General features: G+C 54.3%; 2 protein-coding genes across 4 annotated transcripts; one reads left to right on the top strand and one right to left on the bottom strand.

The window, feature by feature from the left end:
* Positions 1 to 929: 929 nt before the first annotated feature.
* TULP2 (TUB like protein 2) lies at positions 930 to 7,377 on the top strand. Its single transcript, XM_060083097.1, has 11 exons — positions 930 to 956; positions 1,375 to 1,501; positions 2,185 to 2,322; positions 2,562 to 2,678; positions 3,437 to 3,558; positions 4,188 to 4,499; positions 5,620 to 5,732; positions 6,252 to 6,366; positions 6,452 to 6,550; positions 6,788 to 6,959; positions 7,244 to 7,377. Exons 1-11 carry the CDS (start codon positions 930 to 932, stop codon positions 7,375 to 7,377), a joined length of 1,476 nt encoding a protein of 491 aa, XP_059939080.1.
* A 1,903-nt stretch (positions 7,378 to 9,280) lies between these two features.
* Positions 9,281 to 12,440, bottom strand: PPP1R15A (protein phosphatase 1 regulatory subunit 15A). Of its 3 annotated transcripts, XM_060085080.1 has the most exons (4): positions 12,231 to 12,440; positions 10,138 to 11,523; positions 9,891 to 9,960; positions 9,617 to 9,701 (listed from the first exon to the last, which is right to left on the bottom strand). In XM_060085080.1, exons 2-3 carry the CDS (start codon positions 11,512 to 11,514, stop codon positions 9,922 to 9,924), a joined length of 1,416 nt encoding a protein of 471 aa, XP_059941063.1. In that variant the 5' UTR covers positions 11,515 to 11,523; positions 12,231 to 12,440; the 3' UTR covers positions 9,617 to 9,701; positions 9,891 to 9,921. The 3 variants fall into 3 exon arrangements, with proteins under 3 accessions (XP_059941060.1, XP_059941061.1, XP_059941063.1); XM_060085077.1 differs by lacking the exon at positions 9,891 to 9,960 and having other exon boundaries at positions 9,281 to 9,701; XM_060085078.1 differs by having other exon boundaries at positions 9,612 to 9,960.
* Between the last annotated feature and the right edge of the window lie 1,111 nt (positions 12,441 to 13,551).

A 13,551-nucleotide genomic window follows, 5' to 3' on the forward strand; every position in this document is an offset into this window, starting at 1 on the left:
CAGAGACCCAGAGATTACATCACTGGTTCCCAAAGATAGGGTCAGGTATGTTTAGAAATTGGCCAGAGAGGCAAGGAACTGAGGTGTGAATGTGAAAAGCCTCTCCAGGCACGAGAGGAGGAAAAGGAGTCTCCAGGATCCTAGGCAGGTGTGTGCTGGGGGTCTAGGATCACTGGGGATGGGGTGTTTGGGGTCCAGAGTCCTGAGTTCTCATGCCTGGGTGAAGGAGGGAGGGAGGTATTTGGGGAAGAGAGAGCTGGACTCCTGATAGTGACAAAAGCTGGAAACAGGCTGCTGGGTCCCTAGCAAGTGTTGGTGCTGGAATTCGGGCTGCCTGGGTCAGGGGAAAATTTAAAGCTTAAGATCAGGTGTTGAAGGGAAGAGTCCATTGGGATGTTGGGTCTGGGTCCTGACTCCTCATTTTGCTTCTCCAGGATGTCTCAGGAGAATGACACATGGAAGAAGGAGTGAGTGGGGGAAATGAGATGGGCAGGGGTGGAGATGGGGGTGCAAGGGGGAACTCAAAGTTTGATTATGCCCACACCTACTCAGCTCTGGTCTCATAATGATGTTTGCAGGTTCAGCACCATTGGCCTTGCAAGAAGGGCCTGGGGGCTTGGATTTCTGGGTCCTACCTAAAGGGAGGAAGGTACAAATGAGGACTCCTGGGTCTGAAAGAGGAAGGGATGGGGGGTTTGTGCTGGGACAGGAGGGGCCTAGGATCTCTGACTCCTGGATTCTAGACAGGCCAGTGCTGTGAGAAAGAGCTTCAGAACTGGTGGAGCAGGCTCAGGTTCTGCCTCTTCTGTGTCCTCACAAGTGTTCAGAACCCTAAGTTGGGGAGGGGCTCTTGGGCAACCAGGGTGCCCTGCTTGCTGTCACTATGAACCTGCACCTCTCTCAGGGCCCTGGGGGATGAGCTTGCCGCCATGAGGCTGCAGAAACTGGAGGAGCAGGTACTGTGCCCAGGAATCCTGCCACTCCCGACTCTTCCATCTTCCATACCTCCCCAGGAGCCCCACCCCCAGGACTTGCTCTGGGATTCCTGGTCCTCGTTGGTTCTCTCGGATCCTCAAGTTTTGCAATTGGGAAATGAGAAAATAGGAATTTGGGATCCTCAAGAAGCAAACCTTGGTGACGAGACTCCAAAATTTCTAAGGATCAAGCGTTCTGGAGAGCAGGACTCCTAGGTCCTGGGGGAGGAGGGGCCTGGGAGCCAGGACTCCTGGATCTAAGGAAGGAGTTGCTGAGGGACTGAAGGCCTGGAACTCTCCCACCGATGCAGGACGCCCCTTGCCCCAGGCCCCCTTTCACCCATGTCTTCTGGTCCGGTTCCAACCCTCCCATTCCCGCCCATACACTCTTTTCCCGCAGCGGCGGCTGTTTGAGATGAAGCAGCGACGGAAGCGCCAAGAGCCCCTCATGGTTCAGGCCAATCCTGACGCTTCCCTGCGGCCCCGGCGACCGCGGCAGCGGGAGGAGCGCTTCTCGGGTGACAGCGGTGAGGAAAGGTTCCCAGGGTCGGGCAGGAGCACAGCCCTGGAGGGAGGGGTCTGTGGGAGTGCGGGGCCTAGAGGGCTTAGAGGGGAAGGGCCTGGCGGAGCGCTGGGGCGGGGACTTGTAGATCACGAGAGCGGGGCCTGACAGAACCCTTGGGTGGAGCCCAGGAGAGCCTGAGTGCAGGGCCCGTGAGGGCCCAGGGGAAGGACCTGTGAGAGTTCGGGGGCGGGGTCAGGGAGAGCGCGGGGGCGGGGTGTGGTGCAACTAGAGGTGGGGCCCGAAAGAGTCCTGTGATTGGGCTTGTTAGAGCTCCGGGGCGGAGCCTGGGGGAGCCGGGGACCGCCCAGAAAGTGCTGGGGCGGGGCCTGGAAAAGCTCCGGGTTGCAGTTAGGCAGAAACCTCACTGCTGAAGTAGGCAAAGCCCGAGGGCCGGGACTGGGTTATTTAGAGCCGAGGTACTGGAGAGCCCGCGTGGGATTGTTTACACGCGGAATCGAGACAATTTAGCGGTAGGGCTGTGCTTGTTGGAGTCTTGGGATAGAGTTAGGGTTCTGAATGGGTCTCGGGGGTTTGGGTAGTCAGTCAATCAGGGACGATGTCTCGGAAACTAGTGAGGAGGCGGATCTTCTCAGATGACCGGAATTTGTACATCGTGTTAATGGGCCTCGCCTCACCTTCTCCCAGGCCCCGGGAACCCTTTCCTTCAGGAGAACGTGCCAGAGACACATCTGCGCCCTGGTGCCCGCAGTGTCCTGAGCACTGTGAGCTGCGGTGGAGATGGCAGTGGCGACCGTGGACCCCTGGTATCGCCGACAGAAGCAGGTAATCTCAAATCCTTGGGCCGCCTATACATTGGAACTCCACTCCCACTAGAACCCAGGAGTCTGGAGCCTCAGTCCTTGCTCTCCAAAGGACCCCCAGGGGCCCCATTTCCTTCACACCAAGGAGTCCAGGTCCTGAACTTTCTTCTCCAACACGCAAGAGTCTGATTCTCCAGCCCTCTCCTCCCCCAGTATTCAGAAATCCCAGTCTCCAGACCCCCCCCCTATCCTGATTACCAGACAATTCCGATCTCGAGTTGGAGGAAGTTTCCTTGGAGGATGTTCCTGCCTCACCACCTCCTTATGAAGAGCCTCGGGGGACTCGACACAGGGGTTGGCCAGCCCGCCAACGATCTGGTAATTTCTGGGACATTGGGTGAAATCTGGCCCCCTGGTCCATGTGGCAAATCCCCCCCCCCTTTTTGGTAACAGCTTTGTTGAGATATATTTCACATACTATACAATTCACTCATTTAAAGTTTACAATTCCATGGTTTTCAGTATATTTACCAAGATGTGTAACAATCACCACAATGAATTCTAGAACATTATCATCACCCACAAAAGAAAGCCCTATACCTTTTATCAGTCAACCCCCCACCCCCCATTTCTCCCAGACCTAAGTAACCACTAATCTAATTTCTGTCTCTTTAGATTTGCCTATTTTGGATATTTCTATATTCGTATATGGAATAATACAGTATATAATCGTTTGTGATTTGCTTCTTTTGCTTAGCATGCTTTCAACGTTCATCTATGTTGTAGCATTATCAGTATTTCATTCCTTTTTATTTCTTAATATTCCACTGTGGTGACATTTCCTTTCATTCTCATGACATGACCAACGATTTCAATAACAGGCCTCTGGGTTATCACCCCAAACTCCGCTCCCTCCTCCCATTTTAGTTCCCCAGTCTCCCGGATGCTCTCTCTGGGATAAGGGAAAGAGAGGACTCTAACCACTCCCTGTCCTTAGATCCAGAGCAGTCAGAGAGAGTAGGGGTCGGAAACCCAGGGGTTCTGGCCTTCTCCAGCTAGCACGATGACCTTGTCCCGAGCTCCTGGGACCCAGGTGTCCTGAGCTCAGTCTTCTTCGGGCTTCTTCCACCCCTTAGGGGGCAGTGCTGAGGACGAGGGCGAATCCCAGGATGTTGGAGATGAATACGAGGTGCCCAGTCCGAGACCAAACCCTGGGATGAATGGTGACGGGGGCCATGGAGACTTAGCCTCCAACAAGGTGGGAGGTGGCACAGGCAATGAGGACATAGGAGGAGGAGGGCTAGTTTCGGACTCTAGGGGGGACGGGACTCTAAAATTCTGCAGCCCAGTCAAGGGCCCTTTTTACTGGTGAGTGGAACCTGTTATGTCTGGGCTAGCAGAGGCGCACCATTTATTCAGTCAATCTAGAGGATTTGAATTGATGTGAGCATATACATTAAAACCCAGCCCCTCGAAAGGCAGCGAGCTTTGGAAAGGGTGAGAAAGGGCCAACTGGCACTCACTTTGCTACTGATGAAAGTGAGAGTTTCAGTTGAGTATATCTGGGCGGTACTATATGTTATCTAGACCCAATGAACATTGGTATTAGAGGAATGGGCAATGCTTTCAAAGGGATGCTCCAATCGGTAGGTGGAATGGGTGTGGCTGCTAATGGTGCTGGCCAATCAACACTTGAAGAGGGCTTGGTGGGGTGGGCCCCTTGAACGTAATGGCCAATCAGCAGGTGGCTTAGATGTTTGACCAATAGACAGAAAACTTGGTCGAGAGAGGGCGTAACCCTGAGCTGGGATGGCCAATCGCTAGTTGGCAAGGCGGGGGAGGGCGGGTCTCGGCTGTCCCTCAACTTGAATTTGGCGCGTGGGCTAGGGCGAAGACCTGGAAGAGAAGAAAGAGGAGTCGGAATCTACAGTGAGGAACTCCCAATGGGCGGCCGACGAAGAGGTGTCCGAGGCTCCGGAAGGCGCGGGCGGCGCGGGCAACAGCGATGTGGGGAGCTCGCTCCGCTCGCCTCCCCGCACCCCAGGCCCTCGGCTGGGCGAGGACATGCAAGCGTATGTGCTGCGGCCAGCGCTGCGCGGTCGCACGGTACAGTGTCGCATCAGCCGCGACAAGCGCGGGGTAGACAAGGGCATGTTCCCTTTCTACTATCTCTACCTGGAGGCGGCCGACGGCCGAAAGGTGCGGTCTGGCAGCCTCGGAAACAAGTCCCACCTCCCAAGGGCAAGTCCCGCCCCTTTCTGAGAGAGGTCAAGACTTAGGCGAATCCAGGCCTTGCTCGTCATTGAACTAGGACTGGTCAGCTCCAGCGCCAAGTCCTGCCCTTCACAGCACTAGGCTTCTTTCCTCTCAGAGCCCGATAGGCCCTCCCCATCCCATAATCCAGCCCTGTCCACTCTGGAGTTGGGCCCGCCTTTCTCAAAGCTAGGCCGCGCCCCGTCGGGAGGTCCCAAGCCCCACCCCTTACAGACCCTCGTGAGGTACGGGCCCCATCTTTTTCGATCCAAGTCTGGCCCCTCAGTGAGCCTTCTGTATTATCAGGCCCCACCCAATGCTGGGACAGGCCCCGCCTCTCAGGAGCCAAGCCCCTTGCTTCGTGGATTTTCCACCCATAGCCAAGCGACGCCCCTCTCAGTCTGGCCATTCCTCTCTCAAGTGTGGCCGCTTCTCCTCAATTACTCATTCTCTCCCAGAAAGAGGCTTTTCTTCTACTCAGTGCCAGACCTGTTTTTTCCCGATGAAACACGTACTGAAGTCCTGCTGCGATGTTCCAAGTGAGGCTCTTCCCTATTCTCCAAAGCCAGGCCCTGCCTGCCAGTCAGGCTCGCCCCTCCCTGGGCTCAGCCCCAACCCTGAACTCAATGGCCGAAGGAATAAGGGGGAGATATTAAGATGTGAAATGGGGCTTCCCTGGTGGTGCAGTGGTTTATTGTCCGCCTGCCGATGCAGGGGATACGGGTTCGTGCCCCGGTCTGGGAAGATCCCACATCCCGCGGAGCGGCTAGGCCCGTGAGCCTTGGCCACTGAGCTTGTGCTCCGCAACGGGAGAGACCACAACAGTGAGAGGCCCGCGTACCGCAAAAAAAAAAAAAAAAAAAAGATGTGAAATGAAGTTCCCCATTCAGGACCCAGCTGATGACTTCCTTCAGTGAGAACCGCATCTCCCAGCAAGCCTTGGGACGCTTATTGCTCCATTACCCTTTCCTCTGTCTTGGGGACATGGTGTTTCCTTGTCTTTGGACCCCTCGCCCTAGCCAAATACCAGAAATCGATTCTAATGGGCTGTTTCTCACATCCACAGCACTTCCTTCTGGCTGGGCGCAAGAGAAAAAGGAGCAAAACCTCTAATTACCTCGTCTCCCTGGACCCCACAGACCTGTCTCGGGATGGGGAAAACTTTGTGGGCAAAGTCAGGTGGGCAGAGTCCTGATGTGTGTGATAAACAGGTGGTAGAGGGCCGGGGGTTGGGGTGGGGGGGAAGGGGACAATTGAACTACATTTCCCAGTGGGCTTTAGAGTACAAGTTCCACCTGCCCTACAACTTTTTCTCTTGGGGACTGATGGGTTTTGTAGTTCTTCAAGTTGCAACCCCAGGGTAGTTGGGAATAGAACTGAAGGCTTTGGAGCAGAGGCTGGCATTTAAGACATTTGGCTTCTTGAGAGACACGGGGCTGGCATTCCTAAGTTCCTGTGGGAGAAGAGGGCTGGGATATGTGAGTTCTTTTGTCTTGGAAGAGCGTTCCTAAAGGGCCAAGGCAGGAAATCATGGCTCACCAAAGAAAGAGAGGGGGCTGGGACTGGATACATGGAACATGGAACATGAGTCTTTTGTAGAGGATTGATCGGAAGAGTTCATGAGATGACATGGGAAAGCAGTAATGTAAAACAGGAATAATTATTATTTTTATTCTGACCACTTCGCTCCTGGAGCAGATCTAATGTCTTGGGCACCAAATTCACCATCTTCGACAATGGGGTGAATCCAGAAAGGAAGAATTTTGTCCCAGAGACTGCTCAGATCAGGGAGGAGCTGGGGGCTGTGTGTTATGTGAGTGTCCGGGAGACGAGAAAGAGTGAAGCAGGACGGTGGGGAGGGAGAAAGAAGCAGGCCAAATGGAGCATACTACCCCCAGGAAACCAACGTCTTGGGATTCCGAGGGCCCCGGAAAATGACTGTGATCATTCCAGGAATCGACGCCCAGAACCAGAGAATCAGTGTCCAGCCACAAAATGTGAGTCCGCCAAGGTTGAGTGTCTCTGGGTCAATGGGGAGGAAGGGCTGGGGGACCGGCCATAGGTCCTAAGGGGAGAGGGAGCTGATGGATTGCATAAGGTCATATATGAAGACGGGAGGACTTTGTCAGACTTATGTTTTTCAGGAAGGAGAGCCTAGGGACTCAAAATTCTGCGTCTGGAGGAAAAAAGCTGGTTGGTAGTTGGTTAACCACGTCCCCTACTTTACCCTCTAGGAACAGGAGTCGCTATTGAGTCGTCTCCAACGGGGGGCCAGCCAGGGGCTGGTCCTGCTGCAAAATAAAGCCCCATCGTGGAGCGACGAGAGCGGCGCCTACGTGCTCAATTTTCATGGTCGCGTCACTAGGACCTCGGTCAAGAACTTCCAGATCGTGCATCCGGATGACCGTGAGCTCCTAGGAACTGGTTTACCTGGGCAAGAGAGCAGGACAAGAACTACTTCTCCCATTAGCACTTGAGCGTTTTTCTAGGCAGAGCCGACTCCACGCTATTGCAAAGCCTATTGGGAAGTGTAGTTTACAAGGCCCTCTGCCATGTAAACTGCACTTCCGGAGGATTCCGCGCATACTGAGGGCGCCGCACAGCCTCTCGGTAGTCGTAGTTCTCGCGGCTCAGAGGCCCGCGGCAGGGAAATGACACCCGCTCCTCTTAATTCCTGACTTCCTTCTCAGCGGACTACCTGGTGCTCCAGTTCGGTCGCATAGCCCCAGACACGTTCACCATGGACTTCCGCTTCCCACTTTGTCCTCTCCAAGCCTTCGCCATCTGCTTGTCCATTTTCGATGGGAAGCTGGCATGTGAGTAATTCAATGAAATACTCTCATCAGCTTGTGTGCCTGCTCGTTTGGAGAAAGGGCCCCAGCGTGCCTTCTTTTGCACCAGTTTACTAATAACCAACACTTATTAGACGCCGCCTGAGTGCCCCGTCCTGTGCTCTAGGCAGTGGGCTGTTCGGCAGCACTTGCCCTCCCGAAATCACAGTCCGATCATGGGGGATGGGTCTTAAACAACAAAAAAATCAAAATGCTCGTCTGCTATGAACGAGGAATGCACACAAGTTGGCTGGGTCAGAGCAAGATATCTCTTAAAAAAAAAAAAATTTCATCTACATCTGAAGAATCACAAGGAACTAGCTGAGCCAGAGGGGTCAGGGACGGGAACAGACAGTAGCCACAGCTCATACAGAGGTCTTAAGGTGGAAGGGGGCTTGGTCGGTTTGGGAATGAAAGGATAGTGTAGCAGGAGCCTGGGGAACCAATGGGGAGGGACAAGGTATGAGGCTGGATAGGGTGCAGGACGTTTGGGCCACTCTTTTTAAAAAAAAATTAACTAATTAATTAATTTTATTTATTTATTAATTTTATTTTTTATTTTTGGCTGTGTTGGGTCTTCGTTGCTGTGCGCCGGCTTTCTCCAGTTGTGGCGAGCAGGGGCTACTCTTCATTGCGGTGCGTGGGCTTCTCATCCCGGTGGCTTCTCTTGTTGCGGAGCAAGGGCTCTAGGTGCGTGGGCTTCAGTAGTTGTGGCACGCAGGCTCAGTAGTTGTGGCATGCAGGCTCTAGAGTGCAGGCTCAGTAGTTGTGGTGCACGGGCTTAGTTGCTCCATGGCATGTGGGATCTTCCTGGACCAGGGCTCGAACCTGTGTCTCCTGAACTGGCAGGTGGATTCTTAACCACTGCGCCACCAGGGAAGCCTGGGCCATTTTTTTTTTTTTTTTTTCCCGAGCCTCTGTTGTTTTTTTTTTTACTCTTTAGTTCCTCTTAATATTTTTTTATTATTATTTATTTTTTGGCTGGGTTGGGTCTTTGTTGCTGCGCACGGGCTTTCTCTAGTTGTGGTGAGTGGGAGCTACTCTTTGTTGCAGTGTGCGGGCTTCTCATTGCAGTGGCTTCTCTTGTTGCGGAGCACGGGCTCTAGGCGCGCGGGCTTTAGTAGTTGTGGCACGCAGGCTCTAGAGTGCAGGCTCAGTAGTTGTGGCACATGGGCTTAATTGCTCCGCAGCATGTGGGATCTTCCCAGACCAGGGCTCGAACCCGAACCCGTGTGCCCTGCATTGGCAGGTGGATTTTTAACCAGGGAAGCCCCCCGGGCCACTTTTGTTTGAACTGCTGTGAAGAGTTCTAAGCTGGTGAGGTACAGTAGGATGGGTAATTGGAAGACATCCATTAGAGTGAGAATAAATACTAGCCAACACTTAAGTTATTTGACAAACATTGTTTTCATTATGACTTCCTTTGGGGCCTTACAAACTCATAAGGTATGTGCAATTGTTAGCTGCATTTTACAGATAAGGAAACTGAGTCTGTGGACACATGATTTAAAAATGTGAAATCAGGCCCACTCATAAATGTGAAAGCCTTGAGGAACTCACCACATCTGCCAAGTAGGAGGATGAGTCTTTGTATTCCAGGGACACACAGAAAACTGGAGCTTAACCCTTTTTTGGTGAGTCCAGTTCCCAGCTGCCTTGGGGAGATAACTGTCTGGGGTTTAATCAAATTTAGGTGGAAGCCAAAGAAAAACGACAAAACCCACCAGTCTTTAGTTCAAAAGAAGCCTCGGAATGGGAAGAGGCAAATTCAAGGGATGATGGGAAATGTAGTTTATCCTCTATTGAGAGGCTCGCCTTTATGCTGTTCCCCCGCAACTGTTCTGGGGACCCAGGAATAGTGGATGGTGTCAGTTCAGACACACACGGAGACGCTGCTCACTATGAAAAGCTTTATTCCTTATATAAACCAACACTTAAAAATAAATAGTTAATAACACGAAAACTACTTCATCTTAGCCATGCCTCCCACTGAGGTCCAGGCAAGGAGACACACAGGGAGGAGATGGAGAGGCCAGAATGTGGCTCAAAGGTGTGGTCTGCATGGGGACGTGGGTAAGGTCGGGGTAGGGGCAGGTATGGTGGCCAGAGAAGTGGGAGGGTTCCCGAGGCGTGCCCAGGCCCTGGCCCGGGCAGCAGGGGTGAGGTAGGGACCCAGTTCCTCTTGGGCTCGGGCGATGCGTCGGGCAAAGCGGCTGCGATCCCGGGCAAACTGCTCCCAGGGGCCTCTGCGGGCGGCCTGGGCGGGTCCCGCCCAGACAGCCAGGAGATGGACGGAGACCTTCTCAGAGAAGCGCACCTGGAGATGGACCGTCACAGACATGGGGAGACAGAGAGATACAGACACAAGATACAAATGGCCACAGGTTGGGGGGTGTGGGGAGATGGAGGGAGACAGAGAGAGAGAACCAAACAAAAATTAGTGGCACAGCAACGCTTGTTATCTGGTTAGTCATTCACCCACCAGCGGATCCTCCATCTGACTCACAGAAGGTGGAGGTAGTTCCCTGGGGTTGACATCAGTGCAGCTGCTCCTTCATCCCACAAAGGCGCAGCCTCTTGCAAAAGATTGCATTACAGTGAACACAGCTGTCCCAGCGGAGCTCACATGCAACCCTCTGCAACATGGGGGACCCAGGAATCGGGGCCTCCAGCCCTCTGGCCCCCAGGCCCAGGAGTTCCAGCTCCCAGCCCTCTCCTCGCTAACCTCAAGAATCTGAGCCCTCAGCACCCACCTTTCTGGTCTTTAGGGGAGGCTCAGGGTCCCGATGCCTGGTGGGGGTTTTTGCAGACTTGAGGCGTGCTTGCAGACGGAGGGGCAGCGGAGGAGGTGCCCAAGGAGGTGGGGCCTTCTCTCCAGGTAAATAGATGGCCACTCGCAAGGGGCAGGGCTCAGCCTCTCCCCATTCTGTGGCAGCTTCCCCTCCCTCTGTTTCCTCTCCAGGCTGATATATCCGGTCCCTGAAGAGGGCACTCTGGGCCTGAAGGGAGGGACTTGGTTCCAAGTCAGCTGCTTCTGATTCATCATCTTCATCCTCATTCTCACCCTCACACTCAGTTTCCTCCTCTGTGTCCTCTCCTGGCCGGTACACCCAGGCCCTCAGGAAGGCACTTGTGGGTGGGATGGAAGAGGAAGCCTCAGCTTCTCCTGAATCACTGTCCTCCTCCTCCTCTTCTTCCTCTGTGATCTCACTGGATTGATGCTGCCAGGTCCTGAGCGGGGGCCTCTGGGCTGGAACTGGGGAGTGTGGCTCTGGGTCAGCTTCTCCTTTCTCAGCTTTTTTGGGCTTCTCCTCCTCAGGCTCCCCTCCTGAACAACATTCCCAGGCCCTGAGGTGGGAGCCTGCAGATGAGGGGCAAATGGAGGTCTCCGTGGCTGCTTTATTCTCTGTTCTTTCTTCCTCTGTGGCTCCATCCACGGGGCAGCACACCCAAGCTCTGGGCTTGGATCCCAGAGCTAAGGGAGACGCAGATGTTCTAGGAGCTTCTTTATTTACAGCTTCTTCATCCTCCTCCTCCTCCTCCTCCTCTTCCTCCACCCCGGGACAACGCTCCCAGTGTGATGGAGGAAAAGAGAACGTGATCACTTCTTTATCTTCAGTAACCCCTTCGTCCTTAGATTCCTCCTCCCCAGGAAGGTCTTGCAGGGATGTTATCAGAAGGCTGGGGGACAGGGGAGCAGGCTGGCCATCCATAAATTCACTTCCCTGCTCTCTAGGGATACTGCTTGCTTCTTCCCTGCCATACTCTTCGTCATCATCATCTGAAAGTCCCCAGGCTTCAAGAAGAGAACACTTGGTTTCCAGGTCAGGGCAGGCCCCCCGGGATGCTTCTCCATCCTCCTCAGCTGCCCCACTGTCTCCAGTCTCTTCTTGAGGGTGCCTGCCCTTGGGGGCATGGTGAGTGGCCAGAGAAGCCTTAGCTTCTCCCTCCGGGACAGCTTCTCCCTGATCTGTTCCGGTTACTGCTTCCACCAACCAGGGCTCTGGAGATCCTGGGCCTCTCAGGTGTCTCCAGGCCCAGCTGAGAAGGCCCACCAGCGGGGACACGAGATAGAAGGGGTGGGTATCCCTCCAGGGGGCAGGCTGATGGGGCACTTGGCCTGGGGCCATCTGTCTGGACTGGGAAAAAGGGAGAAAAAAAAGGAATCAAGTTTAGAAGCCTAGGGGATAGTATCAGAGGATGATCCTGAGTCATAGCAACGGAAATAGTAACACAAATAGCAACAGGAGAGTCCCTGCCCCGCATTCCTTTCTGATCCCAGCCACTCCCATCTCTGTCCCTTGTTTCGCCACCTCTTCTCTCAGTACCCAAGAGTCTGGGTCCCCATTCTCTCTGTCCTTAGCTCAACAAGCCCCTAGCCCCATCTGCTCTCACCCGTAAGTCCTAGTCCCAAGAAGAGAGAACACAGGTCCTCTACTTGCTTCTCTTAGGGACAAAGTCCTGGTTCCTGCTTCTCGCACCCTCCTGTGGATCGACAAATCAGACCCCCATCACCCTCCTCCCTCGGAGACTCAAAAATTCCGATCCCCAGGTGGTTCCTTCACTGGGGACCCAAGAGCCTGGCTCCCAGACCCCTCCTCCGTCTGGCTCAGGACTCCAAGTTCCCAATTCCTTCTGCTTCCTAAGTCCGAGCCCTGGGGTCCGTCCCACTCCTCCATACACAAGAGTTCAGGTTCACAGGCCCTCCTTAGGACCCAGGAGTCCGGGCCCCGAACCCTCCTATTTCGGAACCCAGAAGTCCGAGCTCCCTCCTCATGACTGACCAGCAGTCTGATCCCAGCCCCCAAACCCCTGGGGACCTAGGTGTTCCGATACCCCAACTCACTGGCTCGGGACCGTGCGTCACCCTGGGGGCAGGAGCGCCGGCTGGGGCTGCCACAAGCGATCACAGGTTCGGACGGTTCGGGAGGCCAGCGCGTTCATCTCGCCCTCCGGCATTGGGCTCGGGAACTCAAGTTGTCACCGGCTGCTGCAAGTGCTGTCGCGACAAAGGGGCGCGGGATCGTGCCGGGAGACGCTAAAAGACAAACAAGTGGGAAACTAAAATGGTGTGCGCTGACGCTACCCGCAGGGCTTTTATAGGCCAACGCTGCCGGACGTGCTAACGCCAAGAGAGGAGGCGGGGTTTCGAAACGTAAACGTGAGGATCTGAGCGGAAAACAAGGTTGGACTTCTCGCGGAGATTCCGGGCTTTTTGACGTCACGGCGGCGGCGGCGGCGTTTCCAAGCGTGGCCACGCCCCAAGCAAGAGAGCTGTCACTCAAACGCGTGAACTGCTTAAGCAGTGAGGGAGCTCGCGTAACCCCTGTTCCAGGCAGATGCCTCCCCCGGTATTTAACCAGCAGGCCCCAGTGTAGAGTGTCCCACTTTCCCATCCGGTCGGCTTCCTACCCGGTGTGGGAGAGTATTATTGTTTCCATTTCACAGATGGGAAAACTGAGGCTTGGGAATGAAATCACTTGCTCAAGGTGGTCACAGCATTCTCTAGATTCATTGCAAAAGAGACAAAATGTGTAAGCCCCCTGAAGGCGGGCACCTTGCATTGCTCACTGCCTGGCACATAGTAGGTGCTCAACAAATATGTGGTGAGGGGATACTAAAACAAAAACTCGGACCCCTTCCCTGTCTCAGGCACAAGGTTCCACTCTTAGATTTCACCTGCTTCAAATTTGTACAAAACCTCTGCTTACACAAAGTGAAATTCTGGCTGGGGAACACCAACGGAACCTCATGGGAGAGTGGGGTCTTCTGCCACAAATTCCAGGCCCAGGGACACAATCCCAGTCCCGCCGCACCACCCACCCCTGACCTGGTCTGTAATGTTTTCCCTCAAAATACACCCAGAACCCATGTCTCCCTCCTGAGGGGGTCAACCTCAGTCTAGAAGAGAATTTTCATCTGAATCTGAGGTGGAGATTGACACTGGCCATTTGACCATTCTCTCGCCAGCACGCAGGGATCGGGGGCCACTCCCTCCTCACTGGAGGTCCATCCACTTAAAGCCACACTTCCAGACCCCCAGCTCTATTCCCAGCTCCGGAGTCCTGACTCCTAGCTCACACCTTCCCAGGTACCCTGGAGTCTCAGCCCCCACCCCTTCCAAGATCCTAGCCATCTCCTTTCGGGGGAGGGGCGTGGTGCCCATG

The sequence above is a fragment of the Mesoplodon densirostris genome, chromosome 19 (assembly GCF_025265405.1).
Source record: "Mesoplodon densirostris isolate mMesDen1 chromosome 19, mMesDen1 primary haplotype, whole genome shotgun sequence".
In the NCBI taxonomy this organism is placed as follows: domain Eukaryota; kingdom Metazoa; phylum Chordata; class Mammalia; order Artiodactyla; family Ziphiidae; genus Mesoplodon; species Mesoplodon densirostris.